The following is a 17,961-nucleotide window of genomic DNA, read 5'->3' on the forward strand; positions in this document are numbered from 1 at the left end:
GCCCATCGAATCCAGCAGTCTGTTCACACAGTGGCCAACCAAGTGCCTCTAGGATGCCCCCAAACAAGACCACTGCAGCAGCATTATGATGCCTGGAGGAGGGGGTAGAGACTTTGGAAAGACTGGGCAGGCCAGGTTTGGCCAAGATAATTGGGTGCATCTGGGACTGCGTTCCTTGCAAGGTCCCCCATATGCATGGGCTACTCCATCATATTTCTACAATCCAATCTTTTTGCTACCACATATTTTACTTATGCCTCAGAGGGTAAATTGATCCACAAAAGGGATGAGGAAGAAAAATGTCTTTGGATCCTGAGGCAAAGCAACCTTCAAATCTGTTTTAATGGCTCTGTAATCCTAAACAGTATGAGAACAACAAGAGATCTAGTTAGTACATTTTTAATCCTTCCGGGAGCGGAGACCAGCATACATGGCTCTTCTTTCCTGTATTATCCTCAAAAACCACCCTGCGAGGTAGGTTAATCTAAGAGTGGAAGACCACCCAGAGAACTTCATAGTCATGCTAGAGTCTGAAAAGGGACCTTTCCTCTAAGTCAGAGGACTGTTGATATGTGAATGTGTAAGTTTTGGAGGCCCACAGCCCTCTATTCTGCTGTGGAAAGTCTCCGTGCAACCCTAAAGCTTGCAAATAATCATACACCAACAGAAGCGTGCCTGGATAGAAAATTTCACCTGTTGCATTCCAGGAACATCTTACTTGCTGAGAGCTGCAGAACTGTGATAAAAGAAGCCAGGGAGTCCCCTATAGAAGGGCAAGACCAAGCTGGGGCTCTTTGAAAGAATAGGAGGCGGCTGCCCCACATCCGGGTTGTTTTTAAAAGGCTACTGGTTTATTGATGTTGGGGTCAGATCAGTGTGATTTTTTATTAAGAGGTTTTATTTATTTGTTTTGTTTCAAGCACCTTTGGAGGCCTTTTGTAAGCCGAATATGATTTATAAATAATAATAAAGGTTTATTTGAGCATGCACAGAGTGTCTGTCCTCTATGGCTGTACAAGCAAAGCGAGTTGCTGGACATCAAGGACTAAAAGGCTCCTTCCTTAGGAAATGTGATTTCTGACCTGAGTCCCAGCAAATCTTTCTTTTAAAACAGCTGAGTCCTGAGCCAGCGTGGTGTGGTGGTTAAGAGCAGTGGTTTGGAGCGGTGGACGCTAATCTGGAGAACCGGGTTTGATTCCCCACACTTCCACATGAGCAGCGGATGCCAATCATTGAACTGGGTTGGTGTCCCTACTCCGTTGGGTGACCTTGGGCTAGTCACAGCTCTCTTAGAGCTCTCTCAGCCCCAGCCTACCTTACAGGGTGTGGGGAGGAGAAGGGAAGCTGATTGTAAACTGGTTTGATTCTTCCTTAAGTGGTAGAGAAAGTTGGCATATAAAAACCAATTCCTCCTCCTCCTATCAAAACAAAGAAGGTCAGGCTAAAGCAGCCCCCGAGCTTCCTCCCACTCACACAATGATCAGGGCATGGCTAACACCAGTCCCATTTTAAATGTAGAGGCCTGCTCCTGGAGGAGTGGAAAAGGTTACTACTACAAAACTACGCAGCCTGCTAGATTACGTCTGTCCACAGGCAGGATAGTCTTCAAGCCAAGCCTTCTAAAGCATGTGTAATCTCTCACAAAGTCTTCAGAAAACCTAGAACTCAAAGGAATTTTGCACATCTTCAGTGCAGGTAAATGGGAGAAATGTCTAAACCACTGCTCTCACCTTGCTGCAAATAAATCAGACGGAGCAAACAGAAAATCCTGAAAAGTCTGGCCCTGCAATTAAAGAAGTAGAGTTGGTTTTTATATCCCAATTTACAATTTAACGGCTTACAATTGCCTTCCCTTCCCACAGCAGGCACCTTGTGAGGTAGGTGGGGCCGAGAGAGTTCGGAGAGAACTGTGACTGGCCCAAGGTCTCCCAGCAGGCTGCATGCGGAGGAGTGGGGATTCAAACCCGGATCTCCAGATTAGAGTCCACCGCCTTTAACCACTACAGCACACCCTCAAAATATCTCTGATCTGCTAAGTAGGCAGCCGTATTTGAAAATCAAACAAACATCCTCCTCTGCTCACTGGCATGAGATTGAAGTCGGCCCCGATGCTCCAGCTGAAGATGCCGATCTAGCGACAATCAGCTGTGCTGAAAGATGAAACGGCGCCTGGACAGTGATCTGAAAAGAGTGGCCGGAAAGAGAAGGGACGATCGTCAAAGGAATCGCTCACTCTGGGTCCAGCACTCTTCAGACTGCCATGATAGAAGCGGTGCAACGTATGAACCAGAAAAGACATTCATGCTTGCTCCATATCAGTCTGGCAATGTAGCTGCCCTGCCCAGATTTCAATCAGTATGCACCAGTGGGCATCAAGTCCATGCAGGCCTGGCCTCACCAAGTCTGCTGACTGTACTTTGGAAGCGTTTGGCACGTGGTTACTCATGAAATGCCCGTTTGTGGGCGTGACCTGCGCAATCCATCCACCCTGAATTTGCAACACACAGATTAGGCATAAGCATTACGGATGTGCACGCACGTGTTTTGGTTTGGGATATTTATCGTTTGGGTCAATTTTCCTTTTTCCCTAAAATGTGGCAACGGCACCTGTTTAGATCCTTCAGTCTGTCCTTACTTTCTAGCTGGAAGCGTCTTTTGTTTTCAACCCAGTTTCAACGAAGGTCTCAGGGACTGTGTACACCTCGCGCTCGAGGGATCCTCCCTGCCAAATTTCAGGCAGATAGGAGAAAGCTGTACATGCTAGTCCCGCCTGCGTAATGGGCACAAGGAGATGGAAATAAGCTCGTCTTTCCTCCTTTCCTGGGATCCGCAGGCAGGGAAGTTGGCTTCGAAAGAACAAAAAGTGCACGGATGAAGAAACCTCAGTCCTGCACCTTCCCACACATGGCATCACTGTCCTCAGTCGATTTCAGCCTCTTCTCCAAGTCTAGCTAATGAAATGAGCTGGGCTGCGATGAAAATGCTTCAAGCACTGCAGTAAGGCAGGGGGGCAGGATTTAGCTCCCTCGCTCATCTTGGCTGGTTTTGACAACCTCCTGTTAAGTTTTCCCCGCATTGATGGGAAGGGCTGCCTTTTCATTTACATAAAAAAGGTAAAGGTCCCCCATGCAAGCACCGGGTCATTCCTGACCCACGGGGTGACATCACATCCCGACTTTTACTAGGCAGACTATGGGCGAAAACGCACTGTCACTTTAGCCTCCTTTATTCCCTGTTTCAGCCAGGATTCAGGGAGGATCGAATGCACGTTCGATCCTGGCTGGATCCTGGCTGAAACAGGGAATAAAGGAGGCTAAAGCTACCATGATTTTTCGCCCAAGGTTTACAGGGTGGTTTGCCGTTGCCTTCCCCAGTCGTCTTCCCTTTACCCCCCAGCAAGCTGGGCACTCATTTGACCGACCTCGGAAGGATGGGAGGCTGAGTCAACCTTGAGCCAGCTACCTGAAACCGACTTCCGTCGGGATCGAACTCAGGTGGTGAGCAGAGCTTGGACTGCAGTACTGCAGCTTACCACTCTGCGCCACGGGGCTCCTGTTCATTTACATAGCCTTTGCCTTTATTGATATCCCTGTTTTTCTCCCCACAGGACTCAGAGCAGCTTCGAACATCATTCTCCCCTCCTCCATTCTCACAACAACCCTGTGAGGTAGGCCAGGCTGAGCGTTTGTGACCGGCCAAAGGTCAGATCTGGCGAACTGGATTTGTTTCCCCGCTCCTCCACATGAAGCCTGCTGGGTGACCTTGCGGCTAGTCACAGCTCATAGAGCGCTCTCAGCCCCACCTACCTCACAGGGTGTCTGTTGTGGGAAGGGGAAGGGAAGGTGATTGTAAGCCTGTTTGAGTCTCCCTTAAGCGGTAGAGAAAGTCGGCATATGAAAACCAACTCTTCTTCTTCACCCAGCAAGCTTCTATGGGTGAAGTGGGGATCCAAACCTCTCAGGATCCTAGTCCGAAACTCTTATCCTCTGCACCACGCCCCTAGTTGGGCAAATAGTAGTAGCAAGGATGGAGGTGCATGGGACACACATACACAAACACACACAAAGAGAAGGCTGGTAGTTGCTGCTCACTGATCTTACATCCTTATCACCGATCTCATGGCTTATCTGATCTGGCTCCGGGTTTTTTCACAAGGAAGCTCTTGCCTCTGTCTCACTCAAGCCCACACGGTTCAGTTCAGCTTATGCACAGTCATTTGACCAGCAAGGATCAGTACAAAATTACAATTTTAAAACCCCAACTGAGGACCTCTGTATCTTACTGGCTCCATAAGAGAACTTTGGTACTGAATAAGAGATAAAAGCATCTTTATCTTCTAATAAAAATTTAACAATAAAATCTTGGAATGGAGGTGGATATTCCATGTAAACCCGAGATATTCTTGTTAAATCTGGCACCTAATCGAGCTAAAGATCAACTTTGTATGGTGTTACATATGATCACTGTGGCTAGAACGACCTTTGCCAGTCACCGGGAACAAAAATCAACTCCAAAGATAGAGGAATGGCTGGTTAAAGTGAAAGAAATATATGTTTTAATTAAGCTAATAGCATTTCAGAGAAATAGAGATACAATAAGTTTGGATGCGGTATGGTCACATACAATAAGTAAAATAGATAATTTCATAAATAAGGGCGGGAAAGAGGAATGCGGTGTGCTCAGTCAGGACGGAATGATGAATATGAAGACATAGAAATAAGCTATAGCATGGGAGACTTGATTTTATTATTTATATCTCTATCTGTCTATCTGTCTATCTATTTATCTATCTTATTTTAAATTATGAACTGTCAGTAATTCTGCTTTTTTTAGTTGCTGTTATTGTCATTGTTTTTTCCCAATAAAAGTTTTAAAAAATTAGCAATAGAATCATCCGAATAGCTCAAGCCCACACCTGATCTGCAGCAAGCCTGCCTGAATCCCAAATAATACAACTAAATATGTATTGTTCCCCCTTGAAGACAGCTAGATGTCTTTTGTAGGAAAGAGCAGCACGAGGAGGTAGAGAATCCTGTAAATGTTTTTGCCCGTGCAGGAAGGCAAAGCGCCACAGCAAAGTTTATGACTAAGGTTGTTCACACATGGGAGTTTTGCCTGAGGTTCGTTGCTCACTTTCCTGTTGGAAATCTACCCACCAGCAGTGTCCAAAACTCAAATCAAGTCCCTCCCTTTTAAATGCTGCTTTGTAATTGGCTTACTTCGCAGTGCTCACTGTAACAGAAACCCCCCCCCCAAAAAACCCAATTGCTGCATAAAAAAGCATTTTGAGAACAAAAAAACTGAGCAATCTGAAAGGGTAGGGGGGGAATCCAAGCCCCGGTTTTAAAAAGCCTTTATTTTGCTCAGAAAGAGCTCCGAAGAAGCAGGAAGTATTTGAATTCCCCGCCTCTTTACACGCTGCTTTGTGATTGACTGTGAGAGTGCTTTGCCTTCTGCACGGAGATTTCAACAGGGCTGAGCTAGGGGAGAGGGAAGAGTCGGGTTAACAGAATGGGAAGATCCAGACATTGTGAGGGCTGGCAGCGAGGTCATCTCTAATGAAGGGAAAACTCATGCAGAACTCCAAGCAACAACCGAGACAGACCGGGGGCGAACGTGAGTCCAGGTATCCGTGCATAAATGACCTATGAGTATTTATCTGTACACTCTTTGTATGAACTCTGGATGATGATAGCAAGCAACTAGGACCTTCTATAATTTAAGAAGTCCTTCCAACACCAGTGGGGCATGCAGTGTTTGGCAGGAAGTGGAAACACCTTTTACAGAAACAGCTATAGGAGGATGGTCCTCTTTGGTGGGAACATCTGCTACAGTCATCTGGTTGGAAGATACACCTGTCAGTTGGATTATCTACTGAGTTGCTCTCTCCTCTAGCTTCCCCACCTCTTGTCCTCTCCAGCGGTGAAAAGCAAACAGCGATGTTCATGTCCAAAGATGTTTGAATATTGTGTTCTGTGACTGGATTATATATTAAAGATACTGGGATTAATTTTGAAATACACACCTCTACTGATAAAATCCCTGCTCTCACATTAAGAATTATAACCTGAGCCTTCTTTGTCCTGCTATTTTATACAGAAGGCATCATTGCTCTGAGTTTGTCTATTTATTTCTTTGTTTGTTCCCCCTGTTCTTAGACCGAGGTCTTGAACAATAAAACCATAAAACTTAAATAAGTCCCATCTCTAAAAACACCTCCCTTCGTCTCTTCTCTGCAGCTTCCAGAAACCGAGCAACAAAATAAGTACGCTGAGGGTCAGAGTCCTCTAAGAGGAACTGAACCTATTGCTCCAAATTTGCTTGAGAAAACGCAGACCATTTGTTAAAACATGGCATAATCCATTTTAACCTAAATTGGGACACGTAAGGATAATGCAAAAGGACGTTTACCAAGGAGTCCACTGACTGAAGAGGGCAGGGACACAGCCAGTCTGAAAAAGGGATCCTTAGCAGACGGCCCAGCAAAACCATTGAAAAAGGGCAATTAAATCTTGAAAACAAAGACTCTACATAACTTTGGACTAACCAGAGAATCCATATAGGAAGGAAGATGACCCTTACATAACAGGCCCAGGGCAAGTGGAGAACATGTCCTCTGAGCATCAAAATTAGGGTAACTCTTATCTCTAGCATAGATCAGTTTGGCCACATGTTTTTTACATTGATCTACAGAAGCTGAGTTTGTCTATACTCATTTACCCTACAACAGGATGCCCTGTTTTGTTTTCTGAAACAGGGTGGGTTAGTAAATGTTTTCCTTAAAAAAAAAAACACCAGGAAAGTTTAATTGAATGTTAAATCTCATAATGGGTCTCTCCGCAATCATTACAGAGAGCCAGAGTGGTGTAGTGGTTCAAGGATGTACTCTGTACCTTGTTCATACATAGTGGTTCAAGGACCAAGGAGACCTAGGTTCAAATCTCTGCTCTGCCATGGAAGCTTGCTAGGCGACTGTGGGCCAGCCACACACTCAGCCTAGCCTACCTCACAGGGTTGTTATAAAGATTAAATGAAAGCGAGGGGAGCAATGAAAGCTGCTTTGGGTCCCCATTGGGGAGAAAAGTGGGGTATAAATGAAGTAAATAAATAAATATAATAGCTGCAACCCAAATACATTCAGCAACAATCACTTTGGGGATTTACAGGAGAAAAGGAAGGAACAGCACACTAGCATTTTTGCCTGTATGTGCACATGTGTAAATTCATGCAGATACATCTCTCCTCCTCCCATCCTTCCAGAGAGTTCCTTTCTAGTGACCTAGAGATAGGGACAGAAGTGTGCTAGCCTAGATTAACCTTCCTATAAGCCACCTCCGAAAGACAAAAGAGGGACACGGGTTAACAGGGACATACCACCAGTAGGAACATTTTGAAATGTCTCCTCCCAGTTTCATATTGACTTATCCATTTCTATTTTTGGAACTGAACTAATTGCATGTGCACCTTTGAGCCACACCTTCTCATCTAGACTTAGCATGCTCAGATGTAAAGGCACATTTTTTTTTAAAAAAAAAGAGATGACAGAGGTTTGATTCTGTGTAGCAACGGGCTCATTGGGATTAAAGAAAAAGCCACCGAAGTAGAGCTTTCTTTATGTAGTGGAAATTGGGCCAGTACAGCTGCAAAGCACATCTGGCTTCTGACTCATGCAGAGGTAGGGACTAGAAATGAATCTTAGGTCTTTTATACATGGCTGTTTCACTCGCAGTCACCCCTCTGACGATTTTGGGTCTTCGTTTGGATTATGCGTGCTGTTTCCAACAGTCAGAGGTCGCCTCGCTCTCCCCCTGCCTTTCCCCCCATTTTGCCTACATTTTCAAATTCAAGATAAAACAGGTCCATGAAAATGCGGGCAAAATGCAGGGAAATGCAGGGTGTCGGAAATGGCATGCATAATCAAAACAAAGACCTAAAGTCATCGGAGGGGTGACCGCGAGGGAAACAGCCATGCATAAAAGGCCTTAGTATGTTCCCCAATGGAGTAAACATTCCCTGCCCTTTTGCCTCTGAAGAAGAGGAGTTGGTTTTTATATACCGACTTTCTCTACCACTTAAGGAAGAATCAAACTGGCTTACAATCACCTTCCCCTCCCCACAACAGACACCCTGTGAGGTAGGTGGGGCTGAGAGAGCTCTAAGAGAGCTGTGACTAGCCCAAGGTCACCCAGCTGGCTTCGTGTGCAGGAGTGGGGAAACCAACCCAATTCACCAGATTAGAATCCGCAGCTCATGTGGAGGAGTGGGGAATCGAACCCGGTTCTCTGGATCAGAGTCCGCCGCTCCAAACCACCGCTCTTAACCATTACACCACGCTGGCTCTGGTCATAATACTTGGGATAAGCCTGTGAAATTAATGGCAAGTAGGTTCTAGACTGGCAAAAGGAAGCATTTCTACAGCCAAAGCCTAATTACAAGATTCAACAGCCCTGAGGTGCCCTAAGATGCCAGTTAAACCAATCTCCTTTCTGGCACGGGCACCGCCAAGGTGATATCCGCTTATCTTCTATTCTTGCTGCCCTCCCCCTTTTAGAATCTAAGCCTGGAGGCAAGGCTTTGATTCCAGCAGAACACCCAGTGAACTTCTACTCCCTATAAAACTGATAAGGAGACTTGACATAGTCCAGGAATGTGTCTATCAAATGCAATGAAAGGAAGGGGAAATTTATACCAGGGTACCAAACATGGATAGGAGCCCCGTGGCGCAGAGTGTTCAGCTGCAGTACTGCAGTCCAAAGCTCTGCTCACGACCTGAGTTCGATCCCGACGGAGGTCGGTTTCAGGTAGCCGGCTCAAGGTTGACTCAGCCTTCCATCCTTCCGAGGTTGGTAAAATGAGTACCCAGCTTGCTGGGGGCAAAGGGAAGATGACTGGGGAAGGCACTGGCAAACCACCCCGCAAACAAAGTCTGCCTTGGAAACGTCGGGATGTGACGTCACCCCATGGGTCAGGAATGACCCGGTGCTTGCACAGGGGACCTTTACCTTTACCTACCAAACACTGCGCCCGCCAGCACCTTTTCTGGCTCCTGCCAAGTGTTTTAGGAAGCGGGTGGGGCCAGGTAGGGCTTTTGCCCAGCAAGACTTCTGATTGGCTGTTGCTTTGGCAGCAGCTGCTACCACAACACAAGGATCTGCACATTTCATGATTAACTCCGCCTCCTGTGGCAGCCATTTTGTTGCTGCGTCCACCATGCCGTGTCAGAATGCTAAATGTGCCCACAAGCTCAAAAAGGTCAGGGACCCCCGATTTAAACATGGTTTTTCTTGCCAGTGGAGACACAAACGGCTTACACCATAATTGGCCCTTCCTCCATGTTATCTCAGCAGTCACCCTGTGAGGTAGGCTAGCTTGAAAGTGTGTGACTGGCCCAAGGTCACCCAGTGAGCTTCCATGGCAGAGAGGGAATCTGAATCTGGGCATCCCTGGCCCTGATCTGACACTCTAACCACTAAACCAAGCTGGCTGTCAGAGGAACTTCCATAGACGGTGGCAGGAGACTTTCCAACAAAAATGCCAGAGAGAAACATTAGGAAAAAGCAGTCATGTTCATGCCCTGGCGTGTGAACACACGGAGCTGTGCACTTTGCTGTTATCGGAAACAGAACATTCCCTAGAGATCTGATCCAGCAAGGCAATTCTTGTGCTCACCTTGCCTTAAGTCCAGTCACCTGATTCTCCAAGAGACAAGTGCGTGCACAGCACTCAGAAAATCTGCACAAGTAGATCAAATTTTGCAGGGTAAGAATTGAATTCTTCCACCTTCCACTGCACATTTATCACATTTGTTTATTTTATCTTGCTCTGGCAAGTCCTTTACATAAGGAAGTAAAGATTCGTTCTCAGACAACATGAAATCCCTCCCATCCTTTCCTCTGCCACAGTCCCCAAGATTTTATCAGGCATTAGCCCACATATTAAAAACTGTCAGATATAGATCCTTATATTTCTCAAAAAATTGCACTGTACAGTCTAGCGGCCAAGAAAATCAGGGCAAAGCAAATCAAAAAAGGTGGAATAACTGGATAGAGCCGAATGGGCGTACTTCATTTTTTTAACTTTTGTATCCCTTTTATTAATACTGTATATGTTAATTTGCTGTTAAATCGTTTTAGAGCTGACGTTATCTTGTTTTAGATTGTAATGGCCTATGGCCTTATACAATAAATTTGACTTTGACTTTATTAAAAACTCATCTTTGAAGGAGTTGAGGGCTAGAAGCTTGTTTTTTAAATGTAAAGTTAAAAAGCAGAGCTTTTAAAGGTGTGACTTGGTTCACTCCAGAACAATTTTGGGATTTGTGACACAATGAAGGACTTACACAGACACCTCTATGAGATCTTCTCTCCCGCAGTTGCCCACTACCACATAACCTGCCCAGCCTCATCTGAACCCTCAAGGATATAGAGCTCATATAAGAGGATACAGAGAGCCAGACATAGTTTATGTGGGGAAAAAATGATTTAATGACAGACAGCACAATCCCTGAAAGGCACATAAGAGGAGGTCAAACTGTCCCATGTCTACACACCTCATATCACCTGAACTGATCCACATACCATACCCACCACATTTGTGGATTTCAGGTTTTGGTACAGTTACAACAAAAGCAGGGACTAGTCCTTTTATTGCTGCTTGGCAAGTTCAGGGTGATCCAACAGAACATTCCCGAATGTTCTTCTGACATTTTGAGGCACCTGAGGCCTTGCGGGAGAGGAACTCACGTCGCGGTGCCATAACTATCCTTCACTTCTGCCGCCGGCGCTTCGACTTCTGTTCTTTCTGCTTCTGGGCTCTCATGTCCTTCTTCAGACGGCTGTCAACCACCTTGAATTGACCTTTCACTCCTGCGGGGCGGCGCACCTTCCGGCCAGCGCCCTTCTTGGACACAACGTAGGTTACCTTCCGTTTCTCCTTGCCTAATCCTGCCTTCTTGTAGATGCTGCAGATAGGGGGAAGGGGGAGAAGATAAACAGGCATGAGTGGAACCCCTCAGAAATGGTACTCAGTTCACACCCCCAAGGAAGCCGTGGAAGCCTAGGGCCTAGCAGGCCAGCCATCCCAGCTTATTTATTCATGTAGAACAGTGGTTCCCAAACTTTTCAGGCCACTGCCCCCTTGGTTCCACAAACTCAACCCCACCGCCCCCTGCCCTATCCTATAAAAAGCATTATTCAAAATAGGGGTTTGCATGACTCACTAAAGAGCGGGGAGGGGCTGTGGCTCAGTGATAGAGCATCTGCTTAGCATGCAGAAGGTCCCATGTTCAATCCCCAGCATCTCCAGTTAAATGGACTCGGCAAGGAGGTGATGTGAAAGACCTAGGCCTGAGACCCTGGAGAGCCGCTGCCGGTCTGAATCAATACTGACTTTGATGGACCAAGGGTTTGATTCAGTATAAGGCAGCTTCATGTGTTCATGTGAATCAACATGAAACCATGGGCTAATGTTGATGATGATAACAATACAATTTCAAAACAGTAACAATTAATTGCACATCTATTCAAAATAAAATTAAAACTTTTAGCTTGAAATTTATTCAACAGAACTGATGAACTTGATCCAGTGGTACCAGCTCTTCAAAGTCTGGAAAAAAAATTCTGATAGTTTCCACCAAATTTGCCAGCATGGTGCCATAGCTTGATCTATTGTAAATTAGTGAACAACACAGTTGAAGGGGCCCACCTCTAGCGCCCCCCTGCTGCCCTCTTGCCTCTTAGTGCCCCCCTAGATAATCCCACCGCCTCCCAGGGGGTGGTACTGCCCACTTTGGGAACCACTGATGTAGTATATGTTTATGCTGTCTCTCCAGAGAATCTGTCTGAGGTGGCTCACAAAGTTAATAATGGAAGAAACAGCACATGTGTGTGTGTGTGTGTGTGTGTGTGTGAAGTGCCGTCAAGTCGCAGCCGACTTATGGCGACCCCTTTTTGGGGTTTTCATGGCAAGAGACTAACAGAGGTGGTTTGCCAGTGCCTTCCTCTGCACAGCAACCCTGGTATTCCTTGGTGGTCTCCCATCCAAATACTAACCAGGGCTGACCCTGCTTAGCTTCTGAGATCTGATGAGATCAGGCTAGCCTGGGCCATCCAGGTCAGGGCAAACAGCACATAGGCACAAAATAAAATCAGTGAGCCAACTGAAAGCCAAGCTACTGAAAACCCAGCCAGAGCATAAAAACAGCACAAGACATGTAAGCAGCCAATAATGATTGTCACAGAAAAGACATCAGATTAGAAGCAGATTGTAAAAAGGAATTTTAAAAGACCAAACCCCTTATTTGAAAGCTTGAGTAAAAGGAAATACTTTGGTCCGGTGCCTAAAGCGGGGAGGATATTCCAAAGGTGAGGTGCCATCACCGAAAAAGTGCCGTCTCTGGCCTTACCTCTGCAAGAAGGAGCAGAGAGGGAGGCACCCAGGGCTTGTGAGGAGAATCTTAAAACGGTGGGCTGGACAGTACAGGAGGAGGCAGTCCTCGAGTATCCTGACCCCAATCCAGCGAAGGGCTCTCGTTCTCATTTTATGGTGTCTCAGCTGACAACTCTGGGACCCTCTCCTTTCTCTCAGTCCAAAACTCAAACCCATAAACTTGACCCCAAACAAAGCTTTTTAAACATCACTAGCCATTAGTTGAGAAAGAACATGCTTTCGGCCTAGAAGAAAAAGACTTGGTTTTTACACCCTGATTTTCTCTTTTAAGGATTCTCAAAGCAGCTTACAATCACCTTCCCTTCCCCTCCTCACAACAGGCACCTTGTGAGGTAGGTGGGGCTCCTGAATTTCCTACCCCCTCAGTGGCTCATTCCTCTCTCCAAGTCGACTATTAACAATACGCACAGGTGAGTTTGTGGCTTGCTCAGTGGTGTGGTGGGGGATGCAAGAATCACACTGGACTACAGCCCTCCCCCATGTGGGATTTTTTTAATGGCAGGGTAACTGCCATTAGAAGAGTTGGTTTTTATATGCCAATTTTCTCTACCTTTTAAGGAGAATCAAACAAGCTTACAATCTCCTTCCCTTGCTCTCCCCACAACAGACACCTTGTGAGGTAGGTGGGGCTGAGAGAGTTCAGAAGGAACTGTGACTAGTCATGACCAGTGACTAGAGTTCAGAAGGAACTGTGACTAGATGGCCAGTGACTAGAAGGAACTGGTCATCCAGCAGGCTTCATGTGGAAGAGTTGGGAATCAAACCCGGTTCTCCAGATTAGAGTCCACCACTCTTAACCACTATACCACACTACCTCAAAGGGCTATTACGAGGAAAACATGAGGGTGGGGAAGGAGGAAATGGCCAGAAGGGAACACATCAGCAAGCACTAGGTGCTCATAGGCACCAGGTTGGGGATCACTGGTGCACAGTCTATTACAACAGGGAGACTTAACTCTGAAATACAGTTTGTCAAAAAAAGAAAAGTTGCCTTATAGATTCCAGTACAATTAAATGAACTGACTATAAATGATGAAAAGGACAAGCAGAGAAACAAACATTTCCTGGAAAACCACTCATCTTAGAAAGGATTAATTAGTGTTGCTGATAAAGGAGCATTCCACAACGATCTCTGTACAGGTGATGTCGTCAACAGAGAGTAGGTGCATACCTTGCTCAACAGCCTGCTAGCCTGCACTATTTGCTTATCACTGTACCGAGTTCCTCGATTGTTACTTGCAAATATGTAGTTTTAATTTGCAGCTTGAAAGCTGATATGTAGGGTTGCCAGGTCCCTCTTCGCAACCGGTGGGAGATTTTGGGGGCGGAGCCTGAAAAGGGCGGGGTTTGGGGAGGGGAGGGACTTCAATGCCATAGAGTTCAATTGCCAAAGCGGCCATTTTTCTCCAGGTGATCTGATCTCTATCGGCTGGAGATCAGTTGAATTAGAAGGAGATCTCCTGCTACTACTTGGCAGTTGGCAACCCTACTGATATGGCAAACTGATGCAACGAACCCAGCGCAAGGGCTCAACATTCCTATGGGCAGAGGAAGGGAGGCTGGAAACTAGGCAACTGAAATGGAAGCGGGAGGAGAATCTCAAATGAGGAGAATCAGATAAGGCCGGCTTTAAAAGAAAGAAAATTAAGTAATGAGCTGAGATTGAGGAAGACGGAGCAGGAGAAGTGGGCCCAAACTGGCAGTGTGGCAGAAGGAGGTAACAGGTGGGCTGAAGAAGACGGGATGAGCTAAAAATAAGGCCACTTCTAGGGAGGACAAAATGGACAACACAGAAAATGGTGGATCCCTGGTTGGAAGAGCTCATGAGACCATTCAGCAAGAGACTGAGCAGTTAGTTACTGCAACTTCATTGTTCTGGCCCGTCTCCTCGAACATCCGAGGACGTCTTGCTCAAGACCGATGTTACTCCGCTCAACAATATTTTTTGTGCCTGGACTTTGGGATTGCGTTTGTTGCCTTCCTGAATTTTTAAAAATAATTTGCTGAAAATACGCAAAACAGTCTATCCTTTCTGTGCGAGGCAATCCTTGAACATAGCCTTATCGTGTAAGCATGTCAAGTGTCTGCCCAATCACAAGAAAGAAGAGTTGGTTTTTATATGCCAACTTTCTCTACCACTTAAGGGAGACTCAAACCGGCTTACAATCACCTTCCATTCCCCTCCCCACAACAGACACCCTGTGAGGTAGGTGGGGCTGAGACATCTGTGACTCGCCCAAGGTAACCCAGCTGCCTTCATGAGGAGGAGTGGAGAAACCAACCCGGTTCACCAGATTAGTGTCCGCCGCTCATGTGGAGGAGTGGGGAATCAAACCCAGTTCTCCAGATCAGAGTCCACCACTCCAAACCACCACTCTTAACCACTACACCACGCTGACCCTCAGGAAGGAACCCTATCCTAAGAATTGGACAGCCAAGGACTTCAGGCTGTAAGAAAAGATACGGTTATTTTTTTTTTCTGATAGTACAAGAGGCACACATTGGAGGCAGGCAATGGCAAACCACCTCCAAACCTCCCTTGCCTTGACAATCCTGCAGGGTTGCCACAAGTCAGCTGTAACTTGATGGCACACACGCCTGCACCAATCAGGGCACCCATCTGAGTTGGCACAGGAACCCCCAGATTTGAAGCCGAAAGACCAACCTGCGCAACTGGGCAGCCTTCTCCCGCTCAGAGATGTCCACCGTGTTCACCACAGACTCTGCTTTCTTCTTCATCTGCTCCAGTTTCTTCAGCATCTGTGGACAGGAGGAAGAGTGTTCAGCACAGCAGAAGATGCCCCAGGAGATTGGTGCGCACGCGCACAGATCTGCCCCAGGCAGGTCTTTTTCCCTTGCGAGGATGGATCTTGGAAACCAGCCTGCACAGGAAGTGGGAGCTTTCCCACAGGAAGTGGGAGCATTCCCATGTTCCTCTCCGTTCCTGTAGCCCCTTCCAACCACTAGAAAGACCACTAGGGGTGGGGTGTGTGTGTGTGTCACGGGACTCATACAGAGAACTAGCTGTATGGGTCGGGGGGAGGGTTGGAGCGAGAGGGGTCAAGAGAGAGGTGAAATATTTCCTCTTCCATAAGCGTTGCTCCACTGATCTTTCTGAGGTCAGAAGCAGCAACAGAAACAGGCAGGAGGTATTTGGGGAGGGGCTGTGGCTCAGTGGAAGAGGATCTGCTTGGCATGTGGAAGGTCCCAGGTTCAATCCCCGGCATCTCCAGTGAAAGGAACTAGGCAAGTAGGTGATGTGAAAGACCTCTGCCTGAGACCCTGGAGAGCCGCTGCCGGACTGAGTAGACAATACTGACTTTGATGGACCAAGGGTCTGATTCAGTATAAGGTAGCTTCATATGTATTCCATATGCTTTCCATGCACAGGTGGATGGGCACAAACCGCTTACCCGGCGCTTCTTGCGGGCCTTGGCTTCTGCCACTTTCTTGATGGGCCGAGCGTTGATCTCCCGCCAGTGCAGGCGGGCCTCTTCCACCGCCTGCCGGTCCACAGGCAGCGGTTTGCGTCGGTGCTGCTGCTCGTTCTGGATAAACCACTCGGGTAGCTCCCCATCTTCCTCATTAAATGTATACCTGGGGAAGGGGCCGGGTGGGAGAGGACTCAGCAGGCAGATAAGGACAGCCTCTGATGCAGAGGCACTCCCCCTACCTCCACCCCAAAATTAACTGGGAAGCAGACCTGACTCTTGCAACCCCCCTCCACGGAAAAGAAAAATGGCTAAGCTATAGCACTCCTAGGAGCCCTGTGGCACAGAGTGGTAAGCTGCAGTACTGCTGTCCAAGCTCTGCTCACGACCTGAGTTCAATCCCAACGGAAGTTGGTTTTAGGTAGCCAGCTCAAGGTTGACTCAGCCTTCCATCCTTCCGAGGTTGGTCAAATGAGTACCCAGCTTGCTGGGGGCAAAGGGAAGATGACTGGGAAAGGCACTGGCAAACCACCCCGTAAACAAAGTCTGCCTAGAAAACATCGGGATGGGACGTCACCCCATGGGTCAGGAATGACCCGGTGCTTGCACAGGGGACCTTTACCTTTTACCTATAGCACTCCTAATATGAAGGAGGCAATCCCAGAGAAGTGACTCATGCAGAGACATAATAGGTAACTCTGAGGCTGGATAATTTGGTTGTGTGTCTGCAACAGGAATGTTTGAATGGCCTATGCCCTTTAACAGAACATTTTCCTTGCCAGACTATTTCCGCTGGTTAGAAATCCATACATTTAGACGAGCTTTCTTACTGGCAAAGGGTAATGCCTTAGACTCAGCTGAGATGCAAGGGAGATACAATGAAATTATCGCAGAAGAATGCAAATGCCCATTTTGTCCTGATTAAGAAGACTCCCTAGCCCACATTTTTAATATGTTTACAAATTAATACTGCATGAAATACATTTCTCCCTGGATAAAACAGCTAATGACACTGCATTATCTGTTGTCAAGTAGAGCAGTGAATTGTGTGAAAGATGTGGCAACTTTTCTCTTTATAGTGTCAAGAAAAAAATAATTTTCATCCTTTCCTTTTTTTGTGAAATGGCTGTTAAATCTAGGGAAAGGAATGGCCTATTAACAGCTGATGCAAATGCCTCTCTAAACAGAGGCCTGTTGGAAGGAGTCCTGAGGTCAGAATAGAAAATGAATCAGAGAGGCGACAGGCAGCCTCTTCTAATAATAAGCACTTAGGGGTTGCAGGAGCACCTGCTGGTACCTCTTGCGTTTCTCTCTTAGCATATAATCTGAGCATTTCTAGATTAGGGACTAACACGCTGCCCCAGACACTGGGCTATATCCTTTGAAATCAGGCCATAATGTTACACACCAGGCATTTGACTAGAGAGAAATGTGCTTCTGGGGAAGCGTTAGTCTGAGAGTTAACTTAAAAAAAATTCCTCTCTTCAAGCTCAATGCATACAGGAACGCTGGGTTCCGTGTTCAAAATTCTGTACTGATGCAATCCGAATTCTATGCTAAGGAAGTAGGACATGGTAGCCTCCCTACACCAGGCACACTGAAGCAATCTGCAAATTTGCAAGGCGCACGGCAGGGCAAGCGCTTGTGCAAGGCCCAGAACCACCAGGAAATCTGGTCCGCCCACTTCAGAGATTTCAGCAAGGCTACCTTTGTAATCCCTAAGGGCCAGAAGCCTGCTTTTTTGTTTTAAAGAAAAATAAATAAAACCCCACATGCAAGATTTTTTGTGTGTGCTGTCAGAGTCACAGCTGACTTATGGTGACCCCCGTAGGGCTTTCAAGGCAAGAGACGTTTGGAGGTGGTTTGCCATTGCCTGCCTCCACATCACGCCCCTGGTACTCCTTGAAGGTCTCCCATCCAAATACTAACCGGGGCCGACCCTGCTTAGCTTCCGAGATCTGACAAGACTGGGCTATCCAGGGCAGGGTGCAAGATTCTTAGGAAGCCAGATTCTGCTCCCAATGCTGCAGCTTGCGCTACTTCTGTGTGCCCGCATCCTCAAGTGCCTCAGTTGAATGTTGCA

At 46.8% G+C, this 17,961-nt stretch overlaps 1 protein-coding gene across 1 annotated transcript in view; it reads right to left on the bottom strand.

Moving 5' to 3' along the window:
- Positions 1-10,757: 10,757 nt before the first annotated feature.
- FTSJ3 (FtsJ RNA 2'-O-methyltransferase 3) overlaps positions 10,758-17,961 on the bottom strand; it is a 36,534-nt gene continuing 29,330 nt past the window's right edge. Inside the window, exons 15-17 of the mRNA XM_056864639.1 lie at positions 15,861-16,044; positions 15,113-15,207; positions 10,758-10,960 (exon numbers count right to left, since the gene is read on the bottom strand). Coding sequence (XP_056720617.1) covers positions 10,765-10,960; positions 15,113-15,207; positions 15,861-16,044 — 475 coding nt within the window. The 3' untranslated portion in view covers positions 10,758-10,764. The remainder of the gene's footprint in view (positions 10,961-15,112; positions 15,208-15,860; positions 16,045-17,961) is intronic.

Source organism: Euleptes europaea, chromosome 18 (genome assembly GCF_029931775.1).
Source record: "Euleptes europaea isolate rEulEur1 chromosome 18, rEulEur1.hap1, whole genome shotgun sequence".
NCBI lineage: Eukaryota > Metazoa > Chordata > Lepidosauria > Squamata > Sphaerodactylidae > Euleptes > Euleptes europaea.